This window comes from Schistocerca gregaria, chromosome 2, assembly GCF_023897955.1.
Source record: "Schistocerca gregaria isolate iqSchGreg1 chromosome 2, iqSchGreg1.2, whole genome shotgun sequence".
Taxonomy (NCBI): Eukaryota; Metazoa; Arthropoda; class Insecta; order Orthoptera; family Acrididae; genus Schistocerca; species Schistocerca gregaria.
This window is the reverse complement of record NC_064921.1, coordinates 679,116,733-679,142,369: the sequence shown is the minus strand read 5'-3', so window position 1 is coordinate 679,142,369 and position 25,637 is coordinate 679,116,733. Positions and strand designations below refer to the sequence as shown.

At 45.4% G+C, this 25,637-nt stretch overlaps 1 protein-coding gene across 1 annotated transcript in view; it reads right to left on the bottom strand.

The window, feature by feature from the left end:
- The window catches only part of LOC126334751 (uncharacterized), a 475,549-nt gene that overhangs the window by 376,905 nt on the left and 73,007 nt on the right, over nt 1-25,637 (bottom strand). The window contains exon 2 of the mRNA XM_049997319.1: nt 7,673-7,774. Coding sequence (XP_049853276.1) covers nt 7,673-7,772 — 100 coding nt within the window. The 5' untranslated portion in view covers nt 7,773-7,774. The remainder of the gene's footprint in view (nt 1-7,672; nt 7,775-25,637) is intronic.

Below are 25,637 nucleotides of genomic sequence, written 5' to 3'. Positions count from 1 at the left end.
AGGTGTAATCAACTACCCTGGCCAGCAAGATGTCCGGATCTGTCCCCCATTGAGCATGTTTGGGACTGGATGAAGCGTCGTCTCACGCGGTCTGCACGTCCAGCACGAACGCTGGTCCAACTGAGGCGCCAGGTGGAAATGGCATGGCAAGCCGTTCCACAGGACTACATCCAGCATCTCTACGATCGTCTCCATGGGAGAATAGCAGCCTGCATTGCTGCGAAAGGTGGATATACACTGTACTAGTGCCGACATTGTGTATGCTCTGTTGCCTGTGTCTATGTGCCTGTGGCTCTATCAGTGTGATCATGTGATGTATCTGACCCCAGGAATGTGTCAAAGTTTCCCCTTCCTGGGACAATGAATTCACGATGTTCTTATTTCAATTTCCAGGAGTGTATATCCTCCATAGCTAGTGCTGCCAACTGTCGTCTGTGAGTAGTTATTGCGCGTTAATATCGAGCGTAGGCTATGGTCACATTAATGTGACTGGACCGAGTAGAAGGTCTGAGAAGTAACTGTGGCTTCCTCCCTTGACATATCTTCCACCCATATCAGTGTCCCCGCAGCTCGCTCGGATGCTCCTTTCGACATCCGTATCAATCGCGAACATTATTATCTCCAAATCACTAATTCAGCTGTTGAACTGTCTTGAATATAGAAATCAAACCATAATTTCCCATTCATTACATTGCAAATTATTCTTTACATTGAATTACATTATTATGTAGTATTCGCTTTGGAAACGAGCGTGGGCACTGAAATACAATGTTAGTGCCACGTCTGAAGTCTGTCATTTTTCTTGGGGCCATAGGGTTTAAATAGGACCTGAGACGAGCAGCCTCCTTCCCTCTTTAATTGTTCTTTGAGAGAACAACACAGACTTCCATAATCAATACAGCCATCGTCCGGAGAACGTGGACTTGCAATTCAGCCTCCATACCTGTAACAGATAGCTTGAGTGAAGACGCCTTAGAAGCTTAAGGAAGAGTACTAGTTTTCAACGAGCAAGGATTTTAATCATCTTGTTGCTCGCTAGTCACGGTCACACGTTTAGCTAGAAAGTACGGTTGTCGTCGAACCAGTAGGTCACCCATACAGTCACTCAGGTAACTGAATGGTTCTACTGCGTTTGAATCATTATTTGACAATCTCTCTCACACTCGCCTCATTATCTTGTGACTTCCAGATTTATTGTGATTTTTATTCTCCAGTTAACTGAGCAATAACTGCCACAATTATTCCTTAAGTTGATGCCTAATTCACGGTAAGTACAGGGTCTCCGTTTAGCATGACCTGACACACGGAGGAGAGGTAACACTAGAGTTTAGTGATAATACAGAAACCCTTGTATTTTACAAAATTAAGGCGAGAAAACCCAACAGAAGAATTTTTGCACAAGACGGTCAATGTGTACCCCTCAGGTAATATTCCTCTTGTATATAAATTTTAAACTGTCTCAGTTCCTCGTTTCCGGCCAAGCTTTTTGTTAGGTCTCCTTTGAAGTCAAGGCAAACGCCAAAACTTGATCCCCCTCCGCAATACCCCTTTCGTGAATCATCTGCCTCACAAGCAGTCCGCTTGGGTTTTGCAGGAAAGAACTGAGCAGCAAAACGGGTTTGTTTCGATTACTTCCACTCATTTGGAAAATTAAAAGTTAGTAGAAAGCAAATGTAGGTACCGAAAGGTATTCAAGAAATACTCTCAACTCCTACCCTCTTTGATAGAGAACCGATAGTGTAGAGATGAGACAATCACACTGTTGCTGCAGGAGTAGTCAAATATTTGTGGCTACTGTGTTCAATCTTGTTTCGAAGTCTTCGCATCAAACGTCTAGCGGTGACAGATCACATCACGAAGGAATACATTTACTGAACACAGAATGTTCGCTAGTGCTCACCAACGACTCTAGACGTCGTTTTGTATTGGTTATGCCCTGGGAGGCGGCAGAGTATAGGCACTCTGCGGCGTGTGAATGCATTGCGTGTTGCCCGTACACCAGGCGTCAGCAAAAATTAAAGTTCCTGATTCCCTTCTAAAATATCTTTCTCTGCTTAGAAACAATCTTAAGGTTTTCTTGTTGTAAATCAATACCAGGTTACTGCGGTAGGTGATAAGTAGCACACCTAGCTCATAGGCCCTTCTAGTTCCGACATATTACTCATAAACAAGAAATAGATTGCGATACTTTAGAAAGGTAGTTTCATCTCACTTCAGCGTTCGATTTAGTCCCTGAGAATGCCATATTATTTCTTTCTTCGTGAATACCGTATAATTCCCCCGTAATACCATTCAATTCAATTCCTGTTAAAGTGTTCTGAGTTTGGAAATGTTTAATGACTCAAGTTGTTCTACTCGTGGATGTCTCTAAAAGAATTTGCCTTTATCTTCGTCTATAACTCTCCATTGTCAAACAAATTTATTTTTATAAATGCAGTTGTTGCTTTCGCGAAGTGAAACACCCGTTTCAAGAACATCTCCCTTTCTGATACAGTGCTAACAGAATTAATAATCTGACCTCTTTGGATCAGGATTCTTTTACATCTGCGAGTAATTCAAAGACGACCTAATACTTTAGTAGACAAAATACAATAGTCCTTTCTTTAACTGCTATCAGTACATTCTATCGCTTGTTGATACTTTATTTTCACTTCATTGTAGGCGGCATACGACGTTTTCTTTTGCCGCCTTCTGTGCCATAAACATTATATTCACATTTAAGTGTACCAGTGTGTTGCAGTAATTGTTTACTTCGATTTACCTGGTGAAAGTAACTCAATTCACTGCTGCACATTCCATTAACCAATGAAATCACAGCCAAGTTTCCGTGACTTTTGGGTTACAGGGCTATTGGAAAGAGGCTTCAGGAAACGGTTTAATCGTTATTTTTTAAACGTGGAGTACTTTAATGGATCAGTGCACAGTTTTCAAAGGATCTACAAATAGCATAAATGAGTAAATAAACAATAATGTGTCTTTGGAATATAGCGTTGCAGTGCGTCGCGTTTTTACGAACAGTATCTCTCTCATGTTTGGCTTCCTGAGTTCAGGCTACCATTAAAGACAACGTGATGCTAAATTATACTTTTACACAGATAAAGTAGTTTCTGATATAAACATGTATGTTCCACTGTCATACTCAACTGTTCCATCAGTTTAGTGTTTTGCCACCCTTACGATGAAAGATAGATGATAATCACCTATCTGTAGAATGTCGCTGAATGTTTGTAACGAGAAGATTTCCTTATACCTCGCGTCAATACCTTATATATGGTGTTGGGCATTTGAAAAATGTGCCAAATTCACGGCAAAGTATCTCACATACTGTGAAATTTCCACCTAAGTTTTTGGCGCTTTGATTACACAATACTTTCTTGAGTCGAGATACAACACTGCTGGAACCTGCATTTAGACGCTACTGTTCGGTCTTAAAATGTGAAAAAGGTAACACATACGAATAATTAGGCTTTTGGTCTTAAAAAGGTATCTCGAACATTACGCCCTTTCACTAAGACATTTCAAGTAGACATGTTAGCAGACTATGTAGCTAGTCGTGTAATTAAAGTAATAATTGGAACTAATGCACGGCGTAGACATCCACAATATACTATAAAGAGCCGATAACGAAATAAGATTTTCACGTAATTATGGTGGACAAAGGCAGATCCCCCCTCCTCCGCATCCACTGACGCCTAACGGGTGAGTATGACACGGCGGTCGGTCAGTAGCGTTGGGCCCTTCGCAGCCTGATCGGGCGGAGTTTTTTTATTTTAATAGCCGACAAAGGAGCGAATCTTCTATTGTGGCCATAATACTTCCAAACTGTACCTACCTATGTACTGAACCGTATGTTTGCTTTAAACTAGCATCCAGTTTTTCGTATTACCATCCCATATAGCTTCGTGTTCAGATTAATGCGCAGATTAACGACTCTTTTACTTAAGTTTGATTATTAGGGGATTTCCACACGTTTACAGGCAAATTACGGGCTCCTTACCTACTTCCGCCACACAATCACGACACTTCTTATAAAACGAATACACACAGAACGAAGTTTGAACTGCTCACAAACAGACCACCCACGATGTACCTCCTTTAGGGTAAGTGACGTTCGTGACGACAAGACATTCCATAACCCCCCCCCCCCGCACACACACACACACACACACACACACACACACACACACACACACACACACACACACACACACACACACGCACAATCAAAATTATCACCAAATTATGCAAATGTGGTTGCCCCTCACTAGCGCTCCCCGCTAGGGGATACAGGATTAATGAACTCTTGAAAAAACACATCATTTCTTTTGTGAATTGTGTGTTGTCTTTAGTACCACCGAAAATCGAAAAGTTTCGAATATTGCGCACAAACCAAAGTAGACAGTCCTTCTGCTTCCGAATCCTCCTCGAAATTAATTTTTCGCCAACTCGAACCGTTTGTGGAAGGATAAGTGTTGTCCCCAATACATGGAACAGTCTGTATTTCATTTCATACCCACAGACGAGTAAAAAAGTGAGTGAGGATAACCCACGTTTCGAAGATACGTCGAAGTTCTTTCTCAACCGAGTCCGTCGAATCCTGTGAACGATTTGCTTCTCAATGGCGTCTCGTATCTGAAATCGAAGTAGCCATCAGCAGCCTTCTGATTCCATTATACCGGGCTGGTAATGCGTGCTCCCATCAGTTGGCATTCTCACAGATGTGAGATCGGTGCATAAAGGAAACATTCAACACACTGTATATCGCCACCCCCACCTCCCCCCTTCCCGCCACCACCCCCACCCCCCACCTTCCTTTTCTCATCCGATCTCCAAGAGCTCGTCCTCCATTATACACTCTTTCTATAATATAAGGCTGCTCACTATACTTAATAATTACCTGTGACTATTTTTTGTAATCTGTGTACCGTAGGAGTAAGTGCGTAGTTAGGGAAACAACTCCACTCCTCCCTCCAGCCCCCCCTCTTTCCCCCCCACCCCCCAAATCCTTTCCTACATTATTCTTTAATAGTATTCAGGTCAAACGATCACATCTAAATGCAGGGCGTTTATAAATTAGTTATACAAAAGTAGCATTTAGGAGTGAGAAACGTAAATGACTTACAGAAATGTTTGATATGTCACTGAATGTAGTATCTCTTCAAATTTTATCTACAAATGTTCAGTGTGCTACTTTTTGTAACACGACAAATGCCCCATGTGTAATCAGTTTCCTGCTAAATCCTATGAAACAAGTCCTGATATACAGTTGCAACTGCCAGTGTTATCCATTCATACTGCTAGTCGACTTTTCCCGGAAGTGGAGGAACAAAGACTGTCTTTAGTGTCATACCATACGCAGAAGCCTATTCGGATTCAATCAGGTGTTCGTGGTGGCTAGGACATTGTTCCATCATACCCACTGCCAGTTGACACATTCCTACAGAGGTACGCGACAACATGTTAATGATGTGGTGGCACAACCTTGCAGGAATATAAATTCTGCGACCATATCCTGTTGTAATTGAGGCATGAAGCATGTCCATGTACGATATGCTAGTCGCAGTTGAATCGGTAAAAAAAAAAAGCGAAGGACTAATTTTTGTTACAGCTTACAGTACAAAAAAACATTTACTTTAGGCGAGTCCCGTACACTTTCGCTTACACGACGTGGTTCCTGCTCGCCCCATATCCGAAGGTTACGCAGATTCACATTACCTCAAGTACGCAAGATGGCTTCGTCGCTGAAAACAGTTTTACAAGAAAATCATTTTCAGTCTGCATTTTGTCTGTAATGCTACGCGCATTCAATTATAATCTGGCACGTCTCGTTGATTTACCAGAACTACGAATGTAAGACTGCCGAACTTGTTCAATTCTGAGTCAGAGCCTGCTGGCTGACCCACACCTGGAGTCGTACGTGATCCAGAGTCAGTTTTGGTGAAACGATTGTACAAATTACCAACAGTTTGTCTGAAGTGGTGGGTTGTGATATTTAGGACTAAATTGTCTCTGAAACGTAGTAGCGAATCCTGCCTCGGACATTGATGTATGTGATGTCCTTAGGTTAGTTAGGTTTACGTAGTTTTAAGTTTAGGGGACTGATGACCTCAGATGTTAAGTCAATAGTGCTCAGAGTCATTTGAACCATTTGAAGAGAGCACACCGCGACAAGGACTATTTTGTGTGTCCTTCTGACGTCACATTCAGTTTCCAATGGGACTTTAACCCGCCAAAATCGGATATAATGAGTATCGAGGCTCACGTCGGTATGAACACAGTAGCCACTCAATATCAACTGTATCAGCGACAGTATCGGTACAGTATCTTTAGTACCTCATGACAGCATCAGGACAGTGTCATCTCTGTTGAGCGCACAGCATTCAATTTTTTTAGTAGGAGGTAACGACATTGTAGACGCGTCCACTGTTGTCTCGTTATAAAAAGCCGCATATGCTAACTTCAGCCGGATTGGTTGCTACGATGTTTCGTATCTTTTCATTTCGATACATTTAAACAAATGATAAACACAGTGTGCTCACAAACATTTAAGTATTATTTCCGAATGAGAAACCCGCTGGGTAATCTTTCCCTACTGCCAGACTGTAGATGGCTTTACTCCTACCCTCCTTGTGCTATTGCGCTGAAACGCTAATGATTTGTAAACGCGAGAGTTTAGTACACTTCATGCGAGTTGAGAGTCCGTTGCATGCTGCCTTCATGTCATTACATTTTAACGGCCAGCAGTGTGTAAGCTCATCTGGCCGCTTGCAATGTGCGTTCACCGCTTTGTCGCCAAACACGGATGCGACCATCATGATGCTGTAAAAAGAATCTGGACTCAGGCGACAAAATGACGTTTTGCCATTCGTGCACCCAGGTTTGTCGTTGAGTACACCATCGCAGCCGCTCCTGTCTGTGATGCAGCGTCAAGGGCAACCGAAGCCATGATCTTCGAGCTGATAGTCCATGCTGCTGCAAACGTGGTCGAAGTATTCGTGCAGATGGTTGTCTTGCAAACGTCTCCATCCGTTGACTCAGGGACCGAGACGTAGCTGTACGATCCGTTAAGCCATGCGGATAAATGCCTGTCATCTCGACTGCTAGTGATAAGAGGCCGTTCGGATCCAGCACGGCGTTCCGTATTATCACCCTGAATCCAGCGATTCCATATTCTGCTAACAGTCATTGGATCTCGACCAACGCGAGCAGAAATGTCGCGATACGGTAAACCGCAATCGCGATAGGCTACAATCCGACCTTTATCAGTGTTGTAAACGCGATGGTACGCATTTCTCATCCTTACACGAGGAATCACAACAACGTTTCACCAGGCAACGCCGGTCAACTGCTGTTTGGTTATGAGAAACCGGTTGGAAACCTTCCTCGTGTCAGAACGTTGTAGGTGTCGCCACCGGCGCCAACCTTGTGTGAATGCTCTGAAAAGCTCATCATTTGCATACCACAGCATCTTCTTCCTGTCGGTTAAATTTCTCGTCTGTAGCACGTTATCTTCGTGGTGTAGCTATTTTAATGGCCAGTAGTGTAGAAATGCACCAAATTTGTGAAGCAGACAAGATGTGCGTCTGCGATTTTACTCCATGTGCGGTACGCTTTGCGCCTGATGTGAGAGTAAGAGGTGGCGGTGAGGGTACAGTGTGTGCCGCGGGCTCACCCATATGGCCGGCCGCCTCCGGGCGCAGCGCGGAGGTCTTCATGAGCAGCAGCAGGAGCAGCAGCAGCGCGCCCGCCGCCGGCGCCCGCGACCGCCCCATCCCTGCAACACACACAAAGGTTCACTCTCACCTCCTCACACACCGACACAGGAAACTAAACCACTCGCGTAAAGAGCAGCTCGCTTCATTCTGACATATCTTGCAAGCAGTAGATGCAGGTTGTAACGCAACGGAACACACATCTAAGGAGACAAGTTTAATTAATAGTATGCTTACGGATGTACAGCCGAGTGTTTGTTTCGTATTTTGCACGATATTTCGACGAAGGGCCCAGTCGTTAGTGTTCTCACTCGTTGTAATCCAAGCAGCGAGTACACCAAACAGCAGAAGCTCGCAGCATCTGAAGAAGACGACTGGGTCGCTCAATGAATTACTATATCGAATTTCTAAACATTTGCTTTGTCGTATACCCAAAGTGAGTCTTCTCTTATTCCACCTTATGCAATATTTGAACATTTAAGCAGAGCGCCTGCCATTGTAATGGTACTGGACGCATTGTCGAAGTAGCAGGTCCTTGCCACCATCGCGGTGGATTGGTTGGGGAGACGGGGTAAAGCATCACCAACTAGGTCGTCAGTCTATCAATGGTGCATCCAGAAGTAGAAACGTCAACCGAGAACGTTAGAAAGAACTGGCTAATAACGTAATGGACGTGTTTTGTACAGTCAATAATAAAATCAAGATAAAGCAGATAGGGAAAAATCAGCAGGTGGTCGTTCCCAACTACACGACAGGAAAGGTCCCACCCACAGCTTATCCAACCCTCATCCATTACAGACAACAGCGCCCGCTACTCAACTGAGTGCGGCAGACATGAAGCAAACCGAATCCAAAAGCGATTACAACAGAGTATTAGAGAGATGAAAGAGTATCCTGGTCGAGAAGGTAGGGTCGCGGATGTTGCAACCTGCCTAACAGCGGGAGAAGCCCTATCCCCAACCACCGTGACGCTCCTCCGGAGGTAGATTAAAACCTTACAATTGAGACTAAAAACCACTTTCATGGAGAAAACAGGAACCAGTTCAATCATCCATGAATCGTCCGCCAGTTTTAGAGGCAATGAGTCCAGAGGTCCATACATAGGAGTAGCATGGAGGGGACACTGCACCAAGATATGCTCTACTGTCTGTAAGGCTCCACGACCACAACATCGGGGTGACACGTTACACAGAACAAAACTGATGCTTAACCTGGTATGAACGATGGGGAGACGGCATAGGACTGTGGATTCCCTCCGGGAAAAGCGGAAAGAAGAGAGCCATGCTGCCGTAGTCTCCTTGACTGTGCGGAGTTCTTTAGATGGGGCAGTAGCCGACCAGATGACGTTCCTTTTCCGAGTAGAGATGGGCGAAGTCGTTCGTTCTTGGGAACTAGTTCACTGGTGATCGCTCGTTTTTGGGAACCGTTCATTTTTACTCGTTCACCGTTCATAGTGTCTGGTGTATGGTCCTTCTGAAAAATTGAAAATTAATAGCATAGGTGACTGAAGATGGAAGACGCCAAGAGCTGGCACTTGACCCTGGAGTACAGACTTGATTCGTAACAGAATTTTCACACACTTGTAATTTTCGTGATTCTGCAAAACATCTCGTTTAGCCAACTGTAGCGTTATGTGGCTGATCGCAGTGAAATAATGTAAGGTGGCGCCCGAAAAACCGGCCCCAGGGTACAGACTGCTCGCCAATTACGCACGATTTGTTGACCGCTACGAGCAGAATAGATAAACATGTAATAATTAGGCAGTGAAGAAATAACAAATAAGCTAATGCATACAACTTCGAAACAATAGATGACGATTGGTAAGCGACAATGAACAGTCTAGTACTCGGGGCCGAATTTTCGTGCTCCACCCTGTACCACTGAAACAATATCGTAGGAACTTCCTGGCAGATTAAAACTGTGTGCCCGACCGAGACTCGAACTCGGGACCTTTGCCTTTCGCGGGCAAGTGCTCTACCAACTGAGCTACCGAAGCACGACTCACGCCCGGTACTCACAGCTTTACTTCTGCCAGTATCCGTCTCCTACCTTCCAAACTTTACAGAAGCTCTTCTGCGAAACATGCAGAACTAGGACTCCTGAAAGAAAGGATACTGTGGAGACATGGCTTAGCCACAGCCTGGGGGATGTTTCCAGAATGAGATTTTCACTCTGCAGCGGAGTGTGAGCTGATATGAAAATTGCCCGCGAAAGGCAAAGGTCCCGAGTTCGAGTCTCGGTCGGGCACACAGTTTTAATCTGCCAGGAAGTTTCATATCAGCGCACACTTCGCTGCAGAGTGAAAATCTCATTCTGGAATATCGTAGGAGTTATCATACTCTCTTTACAAAAAGTGACACCATACACCCGATTACGAAGAGCGGGCTTCATTCGGTTGAAAGTCGGTCTGCCTTCCATAAAAATGAGCTTGCTCTTTTACCTTGGACCAAAAAAAGACGGAAAATGGCCACTTGTGCGCCGTACCGACGTCCTTTGTATGTGTAATAACAAAAAAAAATTGCCTTTTTACAACTATTTCTTCTGCTCTTTATCGAAATAGTAAGTAAGCTGATACGCCGTTTTGTTACCTGAAAAGATGTATTATTAAATAGCACGTAATTTTTATGTAATTTACGTAATTATACAATACATTCTAATTACCGGTCGTGGACGCTGAATAGAGTATAAAATGAACAAGAAGTTCAGAGTTCAAAAAAGTTTTGAAACAGATCTATGAAGGGCGTGCGAAGCAAACGAAGCGAACAACTCGATACTGAACTGACTGAGCAGTCGTCAGTGGAACTGCGACGAGTGGCCTCGCGGACGAGTCCGGCCGGGGGAGACCGAGACAGGCGGGAAAGGGACCGAGCCTCGAACGAGACCAGCCGAAGTGCTGTTGTGGGAACGAGACTGAACGTTTCCCCTTCTCGGGAACTATAACTAGAAAGCCGCGTCCGAAGTGAACTATGAAAGACCGTTACTTACAATTCGTTCCTCGCTCGTTCCGTTCATCTTGGTGAACCGTTCCTTTGGACCCGTTAGTTCAGTAACGACCAATCTCTGTTTCCGAGTGAGCAGCGATATCATTGGCAACATGGGAACGAGGCAATCAGCGTGTACCTGGAACAGCGTGCGCTGCCAAAGAGCACTGTAATGCAATGTAAATCGCGTTATGCGGAAAGTGGTAATATTTCTACTATCGCGTTATTGCAATAATGTTTGAATATTGCCAAACATTGTACGAAAGAATTTCTATAGAAATGTACAATATTCACTTACGAGTGGTAAGTGCTCTTTGTCCACACTGTCTGTTCTCTATAGATATTCAGACAGATATTCATCGATCACAGGTCCTGCAGACCACGCGCTGCTTCCACAAACTGCCTCCATTCCTTCCTATTTTGTACCCGGTGCCTCCAAGTGTCTTCAGTTCCCAGAGCTGCAAGGTCCTTCGCTAGGACGTCCGTCCAGCGCTGCCTTGGTCGTCCAATGGGACATTTGGTGTTTGGTTTCCTCGCTAGTGCCATCTTCGCCTGTCTTCCATCTTGCATACGTTCTACATGGCCCAACCATTGTATTATTTTGCTCTTTATCTTCTATAGGATAGTTGATTGTCGCATCAGAAGGTAGATTTCCTCGTTTTTCCTGTTCCTCCATTCTCCGTTACCTAAAACTGGTCTTCATATCTTCCTCAATACTCTTCTTTCAAATATTATTAGTTTTCCCTTTTTCGCTTAGTCGTGCTCCATGTTTCTGAACCGTACATTAGTGCTGGGCATATCACTGTTTTAGATTTTCATTTTCGTGTTCACTGTTCTCTATACAAGTACAAATTCATGTGCCCTGCTCACTTCTTTCTGTATATTGGAGCTGATCTCACGAACAACTGTAGGGATTTTGGTACGGTTTTTATTAAAAAGTAAACCGAGCTATGAGGAAGGCTTGGGTACATAATAAATATTTTGAATAAACTGACTGAACTATGAATAATTTGTCAAGAGCCGCTGTGAAAAGGATGCCATTTCCAAGTAGCACAGAACGGCAGAACTCCTTGGATCCACAGCTCCGTGCAGCGTCATGTTGCCACGTATAAAATGACAGCTCGCGAACCCTCTTCTTCCTTGGGTAGACCGACAACAGAGGAACCTGTTGAAGCGGCGCGGTCAGTACCTTGCGACTTAACGTATGCAGGTATTCTGTGTCGGACACCCCGCAATTAAGATACATTTCGTATGCAGCGTTCAATAACGTGAAGTGCACCAACCGCAAAGTAGCAGCATTGCTCATAAACGTTGGTAGATTCGTCAGTTTCTTCACAGGGAAACAGGCATGGGTACGATCTTCTCGACACCTTAAAAATACACTCCTGGAAATGGAAAAAAGAACACATTGACACCGGTGTGTCAGACCCACCATACTTGCTCCGGACACTGCGAGAGGGCTGTACAAGCAATGATCACACGCACGGCACAGCGGACACACCAGGAACCGCGGTGTTGGCCGTCGAATGGCGCTAGCTGCGCAGCATTTGTGCACCGCCGCCGTCAGTGTCAGCCAGTTTGCCGTGGCATACGGAGCTCCATCGCAGTCTTTAACACTGGTAGCATGCCGCGACAGCGTGGACGTGAACCGTATGTGCAGTTGACGGACTTTGAGCGAGGGCGTATAGTGGGCATGCGGGAGGCCGGGTGGACGTACCGCCGAATTGCTCAACACGTGGGGCGTGAGGTCTCCACAGTACATCGATGTTGTCGCCAATGGTCGGCGGAAGGTGCACGTGCCCGTCGACCTGGGAACGGACCGCAGCGACGCACGGATGCACGCCAAGACCGTAGGATCCTACGCAGTGCCGTAGGGGACCGCACCGCCACTTCCCAGCAAATTAGGGACACCGTTGCTCGTGGGGTATCGGCGAGGACCATTCGCAACCGTCTCCATGAAGCTGGGCTACGGTCCCGCACACCGTTAGGCCGTCTTCCGCTCACGCCCCAACATCGTGCAGCCCGCCTCCAGTGGTGTCGCGACAGGCGTGAATGGAGGCACGAATGGAGATGTGTCGTCTTCAGCGATGAGAGTCGCTTCTGCCTTGGTGCCAATGATGGTCGTATGCGTGTTTGGCGCCGTGCAGGTGAGCGCCACAATCAGGACTGCATACGACTGAGGCACACAGCGCCAACACCCGGTATAATGGTGTGGGGAGCGATCTCCTACACTGGCCGTACACCTCTGGTGATCGTCGAGGGGACACTGAATAGTGCACGGTACATCCAAACCGTCATCGAACCCATCGTTCTACCATTCCTAGACCGGCAAGGGAACTTGCTGTTCCAACAGGACAATGCACGTCCACATGTATCCCGTACCACCCAATGTGCTCTAGAAGGTGTAAGTCAACTAGCCTGGTCAGTAATATCTCCGGATCTGTCCCCCATTGAGCATGCTTGGGACTGGATGAAGCGTCGTCTCACGCGGTCTACACATCCAGCACGAACGCTGGTCCAACTGAGGTGCCAGGTGGAAATGGCATGGCAAGCCGTTCCACAGGACTACATGCAGCATCTCTACGATCGTCTCCATGGGAGAATAGCAGCCTGCATTGCTACGAAAGGTGGATATACACTGTACTAGTGCCGACATTGTGCATGCTCTGTTGCCTGTGTCTATGTGCCTGTGGTTTTGTCAGTGTGATCATGTGATGTATCTGACCCCAGAAATGTGTCAATTAAGTTTCCCCTTCCTGGGACAATGAATTCACGGTGTTCTTATTTCAATTTCCAGGAGTGTAGATGATGTCATGTCATTCAGAAACTCCTAGCGGATGACTAGAGAAAATTTCGGAAGACATCTACTAATGACTGGGAGAAGCGTTTCGAATAAAATACAAAAATTTCAAACAATTTATGCTTCCCCCGCATTTAAATCTCACTCACAATTCACTGCACATTCTTCCAACTACGGGCACTGAGTTACTTCCAAGTATCTGAATCAATCGTTGGAGAACAACTTCATAGCGAAAAAACCTGCGAATCCCAAATCTGTGATTTTTAACTTTTTATACAAGTAAAATATTTTCATTAAAAGTACTTCAGCTAGGGATGCACTTTTGAATCGTTTACATACAGAAAACTTTTTCCATCAGTGAAGCGGATGACTCAGCTTTCTGCTTCCCTTCAATCAAACCTAGATGCAAACACGATTCCTTACGTGGTAGGACGAGTAAAAGAGAGCGCTCACATTCACATCACTTAAGAGGTTTCCTGGCGTGCACTGCTTAAATCATTTCAGTTATATGAAACTGATAATACTGAATTACCGAATATTGTTCTCATAACTTCATGAATAACTCTATGCAGTGGCCCGTAAGCAAATTTAACGCAACGCTAGACCAGTCGTCGGTCTCTAGATATTAAGGGGATTCACATGAAAGCAAGAGATGAAAAGTAAGTAAAATATTTATTATTTCAAAAGTAATCGCGATAGCTGTTGATACATTTAGTTCACTGTGAGTTAAGACAGACAGTGACTTCGCGGAAAAGTATTTGCGGCTGCCCAAGGAACCATGATTGTAGCCAGGTGTACACTTCTTCGCCCGAAGCAAAGGGGCGGGCACGAATTTCTTCAGGGCTCCCAGAATAAAGGAAGCGCATGAGAAGAGATCGGGACTGCATGGAGGGTGTGCAAGGATTTCCCAGTGAAACTTCTGCGGCGTAGTGGAAACAGCCTTGGCAAAAATGTGAGCGGCCATTATCAATAACTGAATAATTCCGTCCGTCAACATTCCTGGGCGTTAGGACTTTGTGGCGCATTTCTGTTTTTCCATGTGTCCACTGACCGCTGTACGCTAATTGTAGTACCGTGTTCCAGAAAGTCAATGAGCAGCGGGTCCTTGCACAAGAGGGAAAAGAAAAAAATCAAGTCATCGCGACTGGCATGACTGTTTTGACTACACTGAAGAAGTTGCGCTGGGAAGCACTTACACTTCCTCCATACAGTCTACTCCCCCACGCGATTTCCTTAATATTAGTACCCTGAAGACAAATTGGGAGCCATCGATTTACTGCAGACAAAGAGGTGCACACCTGGGTTATAGAAACCAGTAACGGAGCTAGTACGTTTTTAATGTTTGGGATGCATTCTTCACAAATCAAGGCACCGCTGTTACATCGGTGCTAACGGGCTTCCTTCATTCCCGCTGTACATCCGAGGTTATTACGAGTCTGAGGACAGTGGCGCTGTGATCGCTTCATATTCTTCGGCTCGTTCTCTCTTAAGATACGCTTACACTGGGATGCATGTATCGCAACTTGTATGAGCGTCATGTCAATCCGACATGTCGCGACACATCACCTCATACGAATCTTCATCCAAATTGTATGCAGACCTTCCTGCGTATACAAGACGCATGTACATTCTGTACACAGCAATAGACTCAAGTCGCGGAAGTTTCGCATCCGCAGTGGTATTCCTGGCGCCCTACAGCCATGTTTGTTTAAAAATGCCTATTTGATCTTGAGGATTCTGTGGGCTCCGTTGCTGTATTAGTTACGTTTTGTGGGTTTTCGTTTATTCGTCCAAAAGGGCCAGCGCACCAGCATACAAAAATATAAGGTTTTCGGAAGTTATTGCGAATTCCGTACAGCTTTGTACCACCGAATGCACTGATCCATATCATCAGACGTAAACACACGATTATACATGTATGACTTGCAAGGACCGCGCTCCTCCAAGTCGCGGTACATGCTCCAGAGATGCGTATACAGGGTGGTCCATTGATAGTGACCGGGACAAATATCTCACGAAATAAGCAGCAAACGGAAGAACTACAAAGAACGAAACTCGTCTAGCTTGAAGGGGAAAACCAGATGGCGCTGCCATAGGTCAAAAGGACATGAACTGCGTTTTCTTAAATAGGAACCTCCATTTTTTATTACATATTCGTGTAGAACGTAAAGAAATATGAATGTTTTAGTTGGAACGATTTTTCGCTTTTTCATAGATGGCGCTGTAATAGTCACGAACGTGTTAGTACGTGGTATCGCGTAACATTCCACCAGCGCGGACGGTATTTGCTTCGTGATACATTACCCGTGTTAAAATGAACCGCTTACCAATTGCGGAAAAAAGGTCGATATCGTGTTCATGTACGGCTGTTGTGATCAAAATGCCCAACGGGCGTGTGCTATGTATGTTGCTCGGTATCATCCAAGTGTCCGGACCGTTCGCCGGATAGTTACGTTATTTAAGGAAACAGTGTTAAGCCACATGTGAAACTTCAACCACGACCTACAACAAATGATGATGCCCAAGTAGGTGTTTTAACTGCTGTGGCGGCTAATCCGCACCTCAGCAGCACACAAATTGTGCGAGAATCAGGAATATCAAAAACTTCGGTTCTAAGAATGCTACATCCACATCGATTGTACCATATTCCTACACACCAGGAATTGCATGGCGACGACTTTTAATGTCATGTGCAGTTCTGCCACTGGGTACAAGAGAAATTACGGACGATGACAGATTTTTTGCACGCATTCTATTTAGCGACGAAGCGCCATTCACCGACAGCGGTAACGTAAACCGGCATAATATGCACTAATGGGCAACGGAAAATCCAAGATGACTGCGTCAAGTGGAACATCAGCGACCTTGGCGGGTAAATGTATGGTGCGGCATTATGGGAGGAAGGATAATTGGCCCCCATTTTATCGATGGCAATCTAAATGGTGCAATGTATGCTGATTTCTTACGTGCTGTTTTACCGATGTTACTACAAGATGTTTCACTGCATGGCAGAATGGCGATGTACTTCCAACATGATGGATGACCGGCACATAGCTCGCGTGCGGTTGAAGCGGTATTGAATAGCATATTTCATGACAGACGGATTGGTCTTCGAAGCACCATACCATGGCCCGCACGTTCACCGAATCTGACGTCCCCGGATTTCTTTCTGTTGGGAAAGTTGAAGGATATTTGCTATCGTGATCCATCAACAACGCCTGACAACATGCGTCAGCGCATTGTCAATGCATGTGCGAACCTTACGGAAGGCGAACTACTCGCTGTTGAGAGGAATGTCGTTACACGTATTGCCAAATGCACTGAGGTTGACGGACATAATTTTGAGCATTTATTGCATTAATGTGGTATTTACAGGTAATCACGCTGTAACAGCATGGAAACATGATGCCTGGTCGAACGAGTCTTTTCAAATTGTATCGAGCGGATGTATGTAAGGGTATGGAGAGAACCTCATGAATCCATGGACCCTACGTGTCAGCAAGGTGGGGGATCTGTAATGGTGTGGGCGTGTGCAGTTGGAGTGATATGGGACCCCTGAAACGTCTAGATACGACTGTGATAGGTGACAAGTACCTAAGCATCCTGCCTGGTCATCTGCATCCATTCATGTCTATTGTGCATTCCGACGGACATGCGCAATTCCAGCAGGACAGTGCGACACCCCAGAGGTCCAGAATTGCTACAAAGTGGCTCCAGGAACACTTTCCTGAGTTTAAATACTTCCGCTGGTCACCAGAGTCCCCAGACATGAGCATTACTGAGTATGTCTGGGATGCTGTGCAAAGTGCTGTCCAGAAAAGATCCCCACACCTTCGTACTCCTTCGAATTTAAGGACAGCCCTGCAGGATCCACGGTGATAATCCCCTCCAGCAGTACTTCAGGCATTAGTCGAACCCATGCCACGTCGTGTTGCGGCACTTCTGCGTGCTGGCGGGGGCCCTACACGATTTACGCAGATGTACCAATTTTGGCTGATGCGAGTATAATTGCGAGTGTATTCCATTGGAGGAGGAGTGATATCTGGAATAAGTTTCACGCTTAGTCCAGGCTTCAGATGACAGACATTTAATTTTTGTCCAATGCGAACTAAAACTTTGTTTTATCTCCACCATTAGGAAAGATACCTGCTGCCTCTAACGAAAGCTCAGCACAGACCAACGTCACTGTTAGGTCCCTGCGACAATCAAGCGTGCTATTTTCTGTATTCAGTTGATCATGGCAACATGCGTTTGTGGGCTAACATCGAGTAGCGTAGTTGATAATTTATTTCTGTAATTTACTGTACTAATGAATCACCTTTTAGAGATTGCACTTCATACTTCTGTCGTGGTTTTCTGGTCGTTACTTTGGAAGTACGCATTTGTCAACGTAATTGTTATACATTCCGAGTAGATTTTTAAATATTAAAATAAATTTGCAACATTCGAGAAAATTTTCTCTATATAAATGTAATTGAACATCATCAATCAGTGCTAACTGATCAGACGTTATATTAGTACACAACTTGTTTCTGTCATTTAGGCAGATCAGAGATCTTGTGACATTTCAACTTGCACTTGAGAATGGTTGCAAAGCTGAAATTATGACAGTGTGAAATAAATGAATAATAATGATTTACAGGTTAACGACAGAAATTTCATTCAAAACAGTTGCGTATGCAGCGGGAATGCCGCGAGTCCGTGGTTACGCTTGCGAACTCGTGTAGCCGCTCTCCTTTTTGAACAAGTCCATTCCACTCGCACCCTGCAACAGACGCAGGTGACGACAGGGCTGCGTGGGAGACTGATGAGTCGAGTCTACGGGAACACGGAGACGGAGATTTCGGATATGACGTAACAGGATTCGCTGCCGACTTTAAAGCGGGTGTGCGGATTTCGTTTCTGATCTCTGCTGGGTAAATAATCGTTCTGTAGGGAACGCCAGATATTTTCCCATGAAGCCATTGGCTGCCTTGTCTCACAGTGGGATAAATTATTAACAGTTACGACTTGTTTTATAAATAATAAATAGTATGCTTACTGTTTTCCATCTTTCTTGTTTTCATTTAACTGCTTCTTATACTTCGTGCTTCTTATACTTAGTGCTACCCCTGCAAAGCCAAGGCGGGTCGTAAGTTATTAATACACCAGTGTCCAAAATTAAAGCAACAAACCGCCGTTTCCCCGTCCTGTGTCTAATTCACGATATAAGCATACAAACTGTCAACAGATGTCCGTATGATCGTGTTCTGCACGGGAGATGCCATTCCGGTCAACGGACAACCACGCCAACGGTGACATCAGGGCACCTATCAAACGGAGTTGCGTGTGCCGGGTAGTCCCACATTCACAATCGCTGTGTAGACAGTCACACACGGTGCAGTACAGCACAGAGAAGACGCCTATCAGGCTCTCTGCGGTGGAGTGTCATAGGAAGACAAAGTGGGACAGCCGCAATCTCACACGGTCCGATGGCGTAATGTGAATGATTCTGTTGTTTCTGAGCTGCAGCGACAGTTTACAGAGGCCGAAACTGTATCCCAAAGACCAGGGTAGGGCCGACTACGTGTGACATCAGAAAGAGGCTGTAAAGGCACAGCGGTATCGCCGTAGTACTGGACAGCAACTGGCCTCTGACCCCTCAGCATTCAATGAACGTTCTGTATCGAGACACACTGCGTACAGAAGGCTTCGGCAGAGCGACCTTTATTGACGCAGACCTGCTATGTGTGTGTGTGTGTGCGCCTCTGACGCGTCTTCACAGGAGGGAACGTCTACAGCGGAGTCGTCAACACACCACCTAGACGGTCGAACAGTGGGGCAACGTTCTTTTCACAGACGAGTCCAGATTTGGTGTGGAGGTTGATTCTCGACGCATTAGCATCTGGAGGGAACTTTAAATGATCTCGGGATCCTAACACTCTGGACAGACACAGATGAACCGGCAAGGTTTAACTGCCATCAGGAATCGTGGCGAGATCTCAGGACCTCGGGTGCGATTGCTTGGAGGCGCTGTGGACGATGCAGGATAATGATCGACGCCGTAGAGGACTGGTGGTTGGTGTTTACTTGGGAACGTGGCCTGCTCGCTCTCCCGATTTGAATCCCAGGGAGCACGTCTGGGATGCAGTAGGGAGACAGGTGGCATGACGCCAGCATCCATGAACCACTCTCCAAGACTTTCAAGGAGCTCTACAGGAAGACTGGATGTTATTGCCTCAGTATGAGACTGATAACATCATTCACAGCATGTCCCGTCGTTGTCAGGTCCGTACTGCTGCCAGAGGCGGTGCCACCCCATACTGAGCACATTGAGTTTTCAGAATGGGTATGCAAATCCGTTAAGTTGGAAAAAACTAAGAACGTTTTTCCCTACTGTTACGCATGTTGCAGTTGTTTACCTTCTGTATTCTTTACTTTCTTTTTACTGTCCTGTCGCAAAGCAAAAGTACCCTTGCAAAATTCCCTTTTGTTGCTTTAATTTTAGACACCAGCGTATTTGTGACTGTCACTGAGAAACTCCAGTACCATTACTAAATTGGACTGAGCTTTTTTTTGTCTTTAATTCTTATCTACACGGGACCGGCATTTTAATTTTAGGGTTTGTCAATGTCAGCGGTAGAGTATGGGCCGATGCCCTTCCTGTCACCTCCCCTTCCCCACCCCTCCCTTCCCCTTCCCCTTCACGAACTCCTACTGTCTGCTTCTTGACTTATCCTATGTCGAAGTGTGCGAAAATTTTTTAAACGTTTGCGAATCGTGTAGCGGAGGCTAGACGTCGGTACCAGTCCGGTATCCACCTGGTCTGATGTGGCGTCTAAAAACCACACCCAGGCTGGCTGGCACAATGGCCTTCGTCGTTAATCCGCAGTGCTGATTCTAGCCTGGGCCGGCGCGACTCTCCTGATCCCAGAAGCGGCTTGCTGAAGCGCGCGGCTGCCAGTGCGGGCCCAAAGTAAACTGTGCCTCTTCTGACGTATAAACCTTTTGCCGACACTAGGTCCCCACTATTTACAAAATTACCACGTCATAAATATATTCTGGACTTATACCGTAATGAACAATCATAATTAGTTCGGGTCACTGAGTGCGATTACCAGCTATCAAATGTAAAGAGGAATTGGCTAAGGATTGTGAGAACGTATGCGAGTGTCTTTTGGACTTCCGTGGTATGTTATTCGGGACTTACTTTACAGTGTATGTAGTTAACATGTTCATGTATGATCTGATGAAGTGATAGGAGTCAACAATTGCAGGTAATGTGCCTTCGAAAGGTGACACTGATATAAGCTGTGCGGTGGTTTAGTTAGGCATTTGTAAATATACAAATGTGTAACCCACATTTTACTTCTTAATGCTCCATGTACCAGTACAGGCAACACGGTCAAATGTAATAAAACCAATACCGATACATCATTAATTACGAGGGGTGCTTACATGGCCACCATGACAGGGCGGACATTATTAAAGCACACTATTAATCAATCACGTCGACCAAATCTGAGAGATCGCAACAAGTTTAATGTCAAGTGCTGGGGTTACGCCCAAAAATGACTGCAGGGTGCACAGATGAGAGGGAAGTTAGCCAGGCAGTCTGATCAAGAATTTCAAGGTACACAATAGCTCTTTGGGAAGGAGAGGTAGAATACGGTCCGAGGGCTGTTGCCAGTGGTTGGCGCCAGGCTCTGTCGTTGATCGCATGGGGGAGGGCAACCCACCAATCCAGGGGGCCTTTAAATATTTTTGAAGATTGTGACCGTGATCTTCAGACGTAAGTTGCCATAATGGTTAGCAAATATTGTGTGAGCAACACAGAGGCGAGCTTATATTGAGATGCCATTGAAACGATATTTAAGTGTGAAATACCATTGTCCAGCTTTCCCTCCAGTGATAATGGTTTTATGAACTGAAACCCTTAGAGGAATAAAATTGTGTTGTTACAGCTGATAGTTTGCGTAATTAATTATTTCAAGTACTAGACAGATGTAGATCTTTGCTTCAAGGAAATTATTGTACCAATTTAGTGAAAAATTGAGTTATGCTCATTTTCCAACAAGTGAAAAAGCGTCCTACATGGAAGCTGAAGCGCATCAACTTCTGGGTGAAAAGAGCTCATAAATTTTAAAATTCACTTGTCCCTTTGCAGAGATACAAATAATGTCATTATTCATAGCGCTAAAGAAGAATGTGGATATGTTGAGTTTCGTAAAAATTCGTTATTTCTAACTTTATCCTCAATAAAGGAGACTATTTATCATCAATCCCTAAGTAAGTGGATGGCCAGTATTATATTTTCAATTTTTTTAACCAACGATATTTAGTACAACTAAAAAATAGGTCCCCCGTAAAATTCTGTAAATGATGTTTGTCGAGTTATTAATTGGCGTAAGATATAGTGCTTCCGAAAAGTTAATCAAAATTTATTATCGATGGTGTGTGGCAGTTTTAATAACCAGTCCTACCCTGACCTAGCTTTGTTTATTCTGGGTTGGGAATTGCGGGGGCGACCTTTACGTTTTTATGAGTTCATTCTGGTTTCGATGCACTTGTTGTATGGAGAGTTATCGGTGCATCCGTTGCGAGACAGGGCACAGAGATGAAGATAAATAATGTACTTCAGCAGAACGAAGCAGATCTCTGTCCGCTGGTTTTCGCAGATTTCTGAACACGCGCGTGCAAGAACAATAAAACAATTTTTAAACCCCTAATGCACACGTCATATACTACCACGAAGTGAACACCTAGAATCCATCTTCCTGAATTTTCGAAAGGCGTTAGACGCACTAGCACATTGTTTCCTTATAATCACGGGACCATCATAGGAACTTTCTTCCTATGCAAATGATTTTGTTGAATTTTTGGCTAATAGAACGCGTGCGTTCGCCAAAAATGCTGCAGTCGAAAGAAAACTACAGTTTTTGGTCGATCGTAAGGAAATGCATCTGTCTTTAAATGGAGATAAATACAAGATAATTCACATAGGAAAGAGAGAAAAAGCCAGCAGTGTCCGATTAAAAAATTAGTGGCGAACATCTGGTGAACATTATATCTTTCAACATTTTAGCTCTAATACAAAAAGCGATACGAAAATGGAAAACAAATCTGTAATAGATACGACCAACAGAGGACTTGGAATAGTTTCTGAGAAAATGTAGTGCATTCGTAAAGGAAATCTGACACCAGAAAGCTAGTGGGAGAAATTCCAGAGCACTGCTCCAGCGTTAGGAATCCTCATTACGTACTCTTGACAGCAGGGTTCGTATGGGTGACGTGGTGGTATGACCGAAGCATGTCAGCGTATCTCACACGATAGTGTAGCACAAGTGCTCTGGGAACACAATGGAAACCTTTTGAAGAAAGGCAACTTTTTTTTTCGTGAGATGCTTGAGGGTTACTTAAAAGAACCTTATTCGCGGGAAAGTGTACGACAGTTTTTGCAGTCACAATATACCAGGATACAAGTATGAAACCGGAACTACACTGTAGATGGTGCTAGCCGTAAGTGTAGGGGCTGTGAGACCCTGGCTGCAGCGCCATCTGCTTCCTGTAACGGATGAAGATGATACTCAGATTCAACAGGAACTCGCCGAACAATGGAATGTGACGCACAAAGATGTTTCTCTTCGGGTGAAAGTTATGGGAAAGGTGCAGAAAGTGGAAAAATGGTGCCGCATGAACTGAATGAAAGACAGCATGCAAATCTAAAGACCACTTATGAAACGCTGTTCGCTAGATAAAAAAGAAAGTCGTTTCTCCATCGGATAATTACAGGTGCTGAAAAATGGATATATTTTGAGAGTCCTAAGGGTCTTAAATCACGAGTGAATACAGATAAACCATCGACATTCACTGCAAGACCAAACCGCTTTGGAAAGAATACAATGCTCTGTGTCTAGTGGGAACGGAAGGTTGTCATCTTACGAGCTGCTAAAACCTGGTGAAACTTAACACTGTTCGCTACCAACAGTAAATGATCGATTTCAATCGAGCATTACGTGGAAAACAACTGACGGAAAAAGGCAACACAAAATCATATTGCTCCATCATAAAGCCCTATGGCCGAGGCGTTCAGTTGGGAAATGCCAGGGCATGCAGCTTATTCTCCACACTTGGTTCCGTCCGATCATCATCTATTTGTATCACTGGGACATGCTCTCGCTGAAAAATGCTTCAATTCGTATGAAAAATGTACGAAAATGGCTCGCTGACTGGTTCCCTTCAAAAGATTTTTTTTTTTTTTGCGTGGCATTCATAGCCTGCCGTAGAGGTGGGAGAAATGTATGTATCTTAATGGAGATTATTTTAAATAAAATATTGTATATCAGTTTCAGACAACAGACGTGTGATTATTGCAACCAATTTCCGGTTTCATGCTTCTACACTTGGTACACTCAGCAAGGATTCCGAGATATCACGGTAATTATGAGGGCAGGTCATTCTTTCATCGATCAATGCGTGAATGGAATCTGACATCGACAAATAGTGGTATGAAATATCCTTTGTCAATTACCGTACTTGGGCATGCGGAGTTTACAGACCGGTACGCAAAACTTAAGGACGAAAGTAAAATTCAGATGTGTCACTGCAAAGTAATATACACTCCTGGAAATTTAAGTAAGAACACCGTGAATTCATTGTCCCAGGAAGGGGAAACTTTATTGACACATTCCTGGGGTCAGATACATCACATGATCACACTGACAGAACCACAGGCACATAGACACAGGCAACAGAGCATGCACAATGTCAGCACAAGTACAGTGTATATCCACCTTTCGCAGCAATGCAGGCTGCTATTCTCCCATGGACACGATCGTAGAGATGCTGGATGTAGTCCTGTGGAACGGCTTGCCATGCCATTTCCACCTGGCGCCTCAGTTGGACAAGCGTTCGTGCTGGACGTGCAGACCGCGTGAGACGACGCTTCATCCAGTCCCAAACATGCTCAATGGGGGACAGATCCGGAGATCTTGCTGGCCAGGGTAGTTGACTTACACCTTCTAGAGCACGTTGGGTGGCACGGGATACATGCGGACATGCATTGTCCTGTTGGAAGAGCAAGTTGCCTTGCCGGTCTAGGAATGGTAGAACGATGGGTTCGATGACGGTTTGGATGTACCGTGCACTATTCAGTGTCCCCTCGACGATCACCAGAGGTTACGGCCAGTGTAGGAGATCGCTCCCCACACCATGATGCCGGGTGTTGGCCCTGTGTGCCTCGGTCGTATGCAGTCCTGATTGTGGTGCTCACCTGCACGGCGACAAACACGCATACGACCATCATTGGCACCAAGGCAGAAGCGACTCTCATCGCTGAAGACGACACGTCTCCATTCGTCCCTCCATTCACGCCTGTCGCGACACCACTGTAGGCGGGCTGCACGATGTTGGGGCGTGAGCGGAAGACGGCCTAACGGTGTGCGGGACCGTAGCCCAGCTTCATGGAGACGGTTGCGAATGGTCCTCGCCGATACCCCAGGAGCAACAGTGTCCCTAATTTGCTGGGAAGTGGCGGTGCGGTCCCCTACGGCACTGCGTAGGATCCTACGGTCTTGACGTGCATCCGTGCGTCGCTGCGGTTCGGTCCCAGGCCGACGGGTACGTGCACCTTCCGCCGACCACTGGCGACAACATCGATGTACTGTGGAGACCTCACGCCCCACGTGTTGAGCAATTCGGCGGTACGTCCACCCGGCCTCTCGCATGCCCACTATACGCCCTCGCTCAAAGTCCGTCAACTACACATACGGTTCACGTCCACGCTGTCGCGGCATGCTACCAGTGTTAAAGACTGCGATGGAGCTCCGTATGCCACGGCAATCTGGCTAACACTGACTGCGGCGGTGCACAAATGCTGCGCAGCTAACGCCATTCGACAGCCAACACCGCGGTTCCTGGTGTGCCCGATGTGCCGTGCGTGTGATCATTGCTTGTACAGCCCTCTCGCAGTGTCCGGATCAAGTATGGTGGGTCTGACACACCGGTGTCAATGTGTTCTTTTTTCCATTTCCAGGAGTGTAGCTTTGTTGGGACTTGGACCATACATAGAAAGGCTGCAGTATAGTACAAAAGGCAATTGTTAGAAATCAGCAATGAAAGACACAGAAATGACGCCTTTATTCAAATCCATTAATTATTCCAAAG